Below are 7,900 nucleotides of genomic sequence, written 5' to 3'. Positions count from 1 at the left end.
AGGGTCAGGCGACGATGACTGTGACGGTGCAGTTGACAACTGTAGTAAAGGTGAGTTCAGTGTCCATGGAAGTAGAAAACAACAGGCAGAGTAAATAATCCAGCAGGGGATGCAACCACAGCGATGGAGCAGGATAACAATACTTAGGCAATGGCAATGCTGAGCTCTGTAGTGCGGCTGGTAACCAGTATCAGAAGTTTAACCGGAACACGGGCAGAGATATAGCAAAGTCCACAGCAAACCACAGGCACAGCAGGGATCTGGCAGGAGTCCAAGAAAGACCTGAAAATAACGTTGTGATCCATAGGACGTTCAGAACATGTGACCCAAATGGAATCAGATTTGAAATAATAAGCAATCAGAAATCCCACAACCTGACAACACCCTTGAGACAGATGATCATTTTAACTCTCTAACCCTTGTATGTGGGGAACGCCAGCAACCAGGATAGCTCCTCCAACGACCGCAATGGAACTTTGGCAAATGTAGTTTATCTTTACGTACAGAGATAGTCACAGTCCTGACAGCCTATGTGTTTTTTTTTTATTTCCTTTGGGGGCAATGTGTGTGTCTGAATTGACGTATTGGGTGCAGGAAGCTGGAGGGGATACAGGTGGCAGGAGGTGACATGGGCATGAGTCTGGTTGAACCTCTGTTTTATGATGATGACATTGGTTACAACTTATATTCTGACACAAACAGGCATCTTCCGGACCATGTGATCTCCGACATCAGTGGTTATCAAACTCAGCCCTAAGGACTCCACACAGTTCACATTTTCCAGTTTACCCAGCAGCTGCACAGGTGTACTCATTATTCACTGACACAGTTTAAAAGATCCACAGCTGGAGCTAATTATTTAACTTGCGATTACAAGGGGAGACCTGGAAAACATGCACTGTTTGGAGTCCTGAGGACTGAGTTTTAGATCCTGTATCTTATATGAATAGAGAACACTGACTAAAGACACAGAGGTCGATTCAGACCCGGACGCTATACTGCGCTCTCTAGCAGCTAAAAGAGGCTGAGTATGCAAATTCCGCAATTGCACTGTCTGGTGTAAGGACGCCCTCTATGTCTAGGAGAGCGACGGCAGAGCTAACGCATGCCGGTCTAAAGACGCCCACTTTTCTTTCTTAACACACGTTATCTCCAGAAAATGTGTGATTAATCAGAACCATCGAGAGCCACCGGAGCAGCACGCATCGCTTGTAGTCCCTACCCCGCCGCAAGCACTGCGATCACTGCAGGCTGAAATCCAACCAAGTGACGTGTACAATGACGCATCTTTACTAATTATGCACACCCATAAAACCCATTTAGATGCCCAGACACGCCTGCATTTGCAGCACCACTCCCCTGTTCACAAGCACCTTCCCCCAGTTACCACCTACAAATGCCACTGTCACTCAAATTAGCGTCCAGTCTGTGTACTACTAGTGAACAATTCCCGAGCACAGTGAGTGACTCATGCATGCGCATATTGATGCAAACACATGCGCAAACGGGAAATTATCATCCATAGTGTGCGTCCGCAGCTTAGCGTTCGGGTCTGAATCAGGCCCACTGTCTGCTCGGAGGATCAGTTTCTTCAAGAATTCCCAGTTGCAGAGAAACCAACATATAGGTAAGGTGTATTTGTAATGGTATGAAGAGGAATGCTCCCAGAGTGACAAGAAATTAGCTGTGTGTCATGCTGGCACTCCCCTTGTGGTGCATGATCACATCTCTTGTGATGTGTGGCCACACCCATTTTTTACATGTCTTTGGTACATGCTCATATTACCAGTGACACATTTTATCTATTTGCTCCGCTGCCACCAATTCTACATTTTCCTTCCCCCCCCCCCACTTCAAAGTTCCCACTTTGACCACTGAGCAGAAGATCAGCAAGGTCAGAGCAGTGGAGATCCAGAGGAGTGGTTGGTGGAGATATGGAAATAAGTAGCAGGTTGAAGTGGTGGATGTTACAACCTGGGCTGTGTGTGTCCAGGGCCAGCGAGCCTTACCTGTTCGGACGCTATGGCAGGGGTGTGGGCATATAGAGGTCAGCGCTGCATACTTTGGGGTCACACAGACACAGAGTTCTGAATGCAGGTGTCACTTTGGGTCACTTTAGGCAGTGCTGCAGCATGACATGGGCATTGCCATCTTTGATTTAATGAGGTGACTAATTTCAGCCAATCCAGCCAGAGTATTATCAGGAATCTTAGCAACCATGCACATCCTTTGGTATTTAAGGGCTGCTGAGCAGTCCTTTGCCAGTGCAACGTTAATCCCAGTGCAAGCTGGATACTAGTTCCCTGTGCTCCCTTGCTGTTACCTGTTTCTAGCTGCTATCCTTAGACCCTGCTTGCTCCAGACTCCAGCTACTCTTGTCAGACCTCTGTGAGACAGCAGTGCTTCTTCAGGCTACCACCCCTAGGTGGACTCCTGCTGACATCCGAGCAGTCTGCGCTTCTCCGCCAGTTATCAGTCGGCAATACTCAGCATATCTGTCAGGTTAACTCCGTCTGGGCTACCACCTGCCAGTGGGCCACTCATGAATCATACCCGTCTGAAACTTGCACCCTTCCAGTACCAGCAATCGGCCCTGAAGATCTCTCCTACCTCCACTCCGGGTCCAAGTCCTAATCCTCCCATGACAGTTTTCACTGGCCAAATGGATTCGGCCAGTGGATAGGATCCCAGGACAGATATCCTCCAAGGCATTGGCAGCTGCCTGGAGGGGCTGGAAGCTTCGCAGCAATAGCTGGCCCAGTTTACATGAGATGTCCCTCTACCAAGACAATTTACAGGCTTCACTGGTCACCGTAAACATGCTAACCTCCGCTAGTCAGACAGCTTCCCCGATGATACCCACTCCGACTGCTCCATCCCACCTGCACCTTCCAACACCCAACAAGTTTGATGGGAACCAGTGTGACATACACTTCATACTGCAACCAGTGAACTTCCCTATGGCTAATTCCAAGGTGGCCTACATTGTGTCTCTTCTGTCCGGGTCCGCTCTGGACTGGGTATCTCCTCTCTGGTAAAGATCTGACCTGATCCTGGACAATTATTCTGAGTTCCTGACCTCCTTTAGGAGGATTTTTGATGAGCCAGTGAGAACAACCTCAGCTGCCGCTGAGATTATGCGACTCCGTCAAGGCAACCATCCTGTGAGCCAGTACGATATTCAGTTTCAGATGCTGGCATCTGAGTTGGGATGGAACAAGGAAGCTCTGATATCGGCTTTCTGGAGCGGTCTCTCAGATCGAGTGAAGGATGACCTGGCTACGAGAGACCTTCCTTTTACTCTGGATGGGGTTATTTCCCTCTGTAACAAGGTGGACTTGAGATTCAGAGAAATCCAAGTTGAGAAATCTAAAGGGGACCGCTATTAGTTTCGACTAACTAATCCCTCCAGTACTCCCACACCAGAACCAGTCAGAGACTAGCCTATGCAAATTAATAGAGCTAATTTATCTTCTTGAAGAACGACAGAGACGTCACCGAGAGAATCTATGCCTGTATTGTGGTGGAAATGGACATTTGGTGGCATCCTGCCCTCAGCGTCCAGGAAACTCTCGCTCCTAACTGGCATCGGGGACACCAGGTTAGGAGTCATGACTTCGTCTCCATCCAAGAAAGAATCAACTCTGTCTCTGGAGAGGTACAGGATAATAAAACTGTGCTTTCTCTCCTTGATTCAGGAGCTGCGGGGAATTTCATCACAGCCGAACTTGTTGAGAAGTTCCGGATACCTGTTGAGACTCTTGACCATGAAATTGCCCTGTCAGCAGTTGATGGAAGCCGTATCCATATCGGAACTGTGTCTTTAGTTACCTCCCCTTTACGAGTCCGCATAGTGGCTCTTCATACTGAGTCCATACATTTCTTAGTTATCCCCAAGGCTCACACTGGATTATATTAGGATACCCCTGGTTATGCCGACATAACCCTAGAATTGATTGGGACTCTATGCAAATTTTTTCTTAGGGAGAGGCTTGTCAAACATCTTGTATTGGTAAAAAGCAGTGGTTCCCAAACTCTGTCCTCAGGACCTCACACAGGTCACATTTTCCAGGTCACCCAGCAGGTGTACAGGTGTATTCATTGCTCACTGACACATTTTAAAAGATCCACAGGTGGAGATAATTATATCACTTGTGTTTCTGTAAGGAGACCTGGAAAACATGCACTGTTTGGGGTCCTGAGGACCGAGTTTTAGAACCTGTGGTATAAAGCATCATCAAACTGGCAGATGCCTCTTCCACCACCGCTCTTCTTCCCTTTCCTTCCTCTTCTGGTAAAGTCATCAATGGAATCCCAAACTATTCTGGAGCTTTGCCCCGGTAGCTAACACCATCTGAAGATGACTTTAGCCAATGAAATCATGCTGTTCTGCCGCAAAGGCCACTGGGACCACTAAGGCCGCATCATTGAGACTTCTGCCTGCCACTAGCCGTCCGCTCATTCCCTGGCACTTCTGCCCACCATCCACATGTGGTAGGACAGCCCGCAGCCGGACATCTGCAGTGATAGCAGAGGTAAACACCGGAACATCTCAGGCACACTCAGGAGCCTATTTGATGACAAGCCTCAGCCTCTCCCCAGGGTGCTACCCCCTTCCACATCTCGGCTAGGGATGACCATTGCTGTGATTACCATCGATGGCAAAATAGCAAGTGGCCATCAATGGTAACCAACCAATGAATGGATCCATCAATGTCTTCACCAACAGATGGTCAACCCTGTTCTATCAATGACTGGCTGGGGGGGGTGTGTGGCTTTGTGGTGTCGGGGGGGGGGGGGCACCTTGTAAAAAAAAAAACTGTTTGATTATGTTCATCTGGTTCTCCCCCATTGATGTCAAAAGCATTCAACATCGGCCATAAACCGTCGATTATGAATGATCAATGGTCATCCCTAATCTCGGCTACCAGAGGTGCAACAAAATAACAAACTTCCTTCACTCTTTCTAGCTAAGAGACAGGAAAAAGACTGAGAAGGAATAGAGCGGGGGAGGAGACCTATGTTGCTGAAGTGGGCAGACCCTGAGGGGGAAAAAAACATCCTGTGTAGTTCTAAGGGAAAGGGATGTAATCTCATAGTAATGGCTGCCATGAAGTAGGAAGAAGAAATATGCCTCTTTCAATAAAGATTTGAGACTACACATTGATATTTGTTGGAAATATTGTATGGTCTAGTCTAGTTGATAAATGAGTAGTGCAATGGTTGATGTATGGTCTAGGATTCACCCTGCATTGTTCTATAACGTACAAGTATAATGCTGGGGACAGATATTGCAGATTAAATATTTCATATGACATTATTGACCAGAGGTAATATTTGACAAAGGCTTCTTATCACAGTAGATCATGTACCGTATATACTCGAGTATAAGCCGAGTTTTTCAGCACATTTTTTGTGCTGAAAAAGCACCGCCTCGGCTTATACTCGAGTCATGCCCGCATGGTACGCTGCTGAGTAGCGTACCATGCGGGTCGCGGTGCAGACTGTGTCACTGTGACACAGCCTGCACGGCGTGTGTAGCGCTGACCGGACGGAGTTCGGTCAGCACTACACACTGCCAAACACACAGCCGCCGGAGCCAGCAGCTATGTGTGGTATAATCAGCAGCCGCTGAGAGTCTGTCAGACTCTCAGCGGCTACTGCTGCTCCCACTGCGGGAGCCATCTTCCGGCTCCCGCAGTGGGTAATGGGAGAGACGTCGTCATGACGACGTCTCTCCCATTATGCAAAGCGGCGGAGGAGCCTGTAGCAGCGTCGGGACCAGGAGCGGGGTTACAGGTAAGTGTTTTGTTTTTTTTACATTTCTTTCTACTGGGGGGGCTACTACGGGGGGGTACTACCAGGGGGGGGATATCGCTACTGGGGGCACTACCAGAGGGGGGGGATTAATAATGGGGGAACTACCAGGGGGGGGATGTTGCTACTGGGGGCACTACCAGGGAGGGGGGGAATACTGGGGCCACTACCAGGGGGGATGTTGCTACTGGGGGCACTACCAGGGGGGGTTAATACTGGGGGCACTACCAGGGGGGGATATTGCTACTGGGGGCACTACCAGGGGGGGGGATTAATACTGGGAGCACTACCAGGGGGGGATGTTGCTACTGGGGGCACTACCAGGGGGGGTTAATACTGGGGGCACTACCAGGGGGGGATATTGCTACTGGGCCACTACCAGGGGGGGATTAATACTGGGGGCACTACCAGGGGGGGATATTGCTACTGGGGCACTACCAGGGGGGGTATTACTACTGGGGGCACAACCAGGGGGGGATATTACTACTGGGGACAGTACCAGGGGGGGATTACTACCAGTAGCTGCTGCATTTCCCACCTTAGGCTTATACTCGAGTCAATAAGTTTTCCCAGTTTTTCGTGGTAAAATTAGGTACCTCGGCTTATATTCGGGTCGACATATACTCGAGTATATACGGTATATAAAATAAGATATATTAACTATAAACGTACTTTATAACTAATAAACCGCTATTCCTTCAGTGACCACATGGGGTCCCTGTTGCTGCACAGATCAATGTAGCTGAAAATGCTCAATATGTAATTTATTAGACATATTATTAGACATATTCAAAAGCAGCTCTAGCTGAGCGCCAACACCGACTTAAGGGATACAGAATGTACATGAGTGGAATCGCCATGTCAATACTTTTGCTTATAGTTATCTCTGCACTAAATGGAGCAACCCACGTGGAGTATAAACAAAAAGGGGCGGGGAATTATTTTGGCCAATTACTTATACAAACAATCCTCAAAAGCTCGATCTTTTTAAGTGGAAAAAATGAAACTGAATGATTTATATAATAAATGGTCTGGTCTGAATTCAGGAAACCTATTTAAGCCACAGCACTGATGATCTTTCAGCTGCAGAAGCAGCCTGACCAGGAAGATATATGTTTGCACTTCTCAGGACAAAGTAAAAACTTATGCCGGCCATACACGGTGCGATAGAGGCGAACACAACAGTACATTAGTATCAGCCCAGTAAGTATAGGTTTGATCACAGCAATGGTTACAGCCAGATTAGAGTGGAGCCTTCATGTTCATGTGGGAAGGAGAAGGAAAGCAGATCACTTGGCGCTGGTGTACTTGGTGACGGCCTTGGTGCCCTCGGACACGACGTGCTTGGCCAGCTCTCCCGGCAGCAGCAGACGTACAGCGGTCTGGATCTCCTGGGAAGTGATGGTGGAGCGCTTGTTGTAATGAGCCAGGCGGGAAGCTTCCCCTGCAATGCGCTCAAAGATATCATTCACAAAGGAGTTCATGATGCCCATAGCCTTGGAGGAGATGCCGGTATCTGGGTGCACCTGCTTCAGCACCTTGTAGACATAAATGGCGTAACTCTCCTTCCTGGTCTTCCTACGCTTCTTCCCATCTTTCTTCTGTGTCTTAGTCACCGCTTTCTTTGAGCCTTTCTTGGCCGCCGGAGCAGACTTGGCTGGATCAGGCATTGCCAAAGACCAAATTCTCACTTCAGAAAACAACTAATTCAATAGACAAAAGTGACCAACCTCTTCCAGATCTGCTCTATTTATAGACAACCCATGCTAATGAGGCTTCACCTCTGCAGGCTGCACTATAAATAAATAAATAAATAATAATAAATAGATAAATGTGTCAGTAATATGGCTATGGTAAGCTAGCCCAGGGCCGCAACTAGGGGGGGGGGTGGAGGTGCGCGTGCACCGGGTCCCGGAGTATTCAGGTGCCGACATTATGAGTGGGGGCAGGCGGCATGAGTGGTTACCCCTGAGGCCTCCAAACCTGCTAAACACATCTCCGCAGGGCCAGCGCAAACCTGCACTGCCGAGTCCATTGATACTGCAGGCTTCCTCTGCGCCTGTCAAGCTGTATTACATGCAGC

General features: G+C 48.5%; 1 protein-coding gene across 1 annotated transcript; it reads right to left on the bottom strand.

The window, feature by feature from the left end:
* Nucleotides 1–7,106: 7,106 nt before the first annotated feature.
* On the bottom strand, nucleotides 7,107–7,487 carry LOC148517156 (histone H2B 1.1-like). The gene has a single exon (XM_088479122.1). It carries the CDS (start codon nucleotides 7,485–7,487, stop codon nucleotides 7,107–7,109), a length of 381 nt encoding a protein of 126 aa, XP_088335248.1.
* Between the last annotated feature and the right edge of the window lie 413 nt (nucleotides 7,488–7,900).

Source organism: Taudactylus pleione, unplaced genomic scaffold (genome assembly GCF_031769625.1).
Source record: "Taudactylus pleione unplaced genomic scaffold, aTauple2 ptg000226l, whole genome shotgun sequence".
Classification (NCBI taxonomy): domain Eukaryota; kingdom Metazoa; phylum Chordata; class Amphibia; order Anura; family Myobatrachidae; genus Taudactylus; species Taudactylus pleione.
Note: the sequence above shows the minus strand (reverse complement) of the source record. Positions and strands in the feature narration are given on the sequence as shown.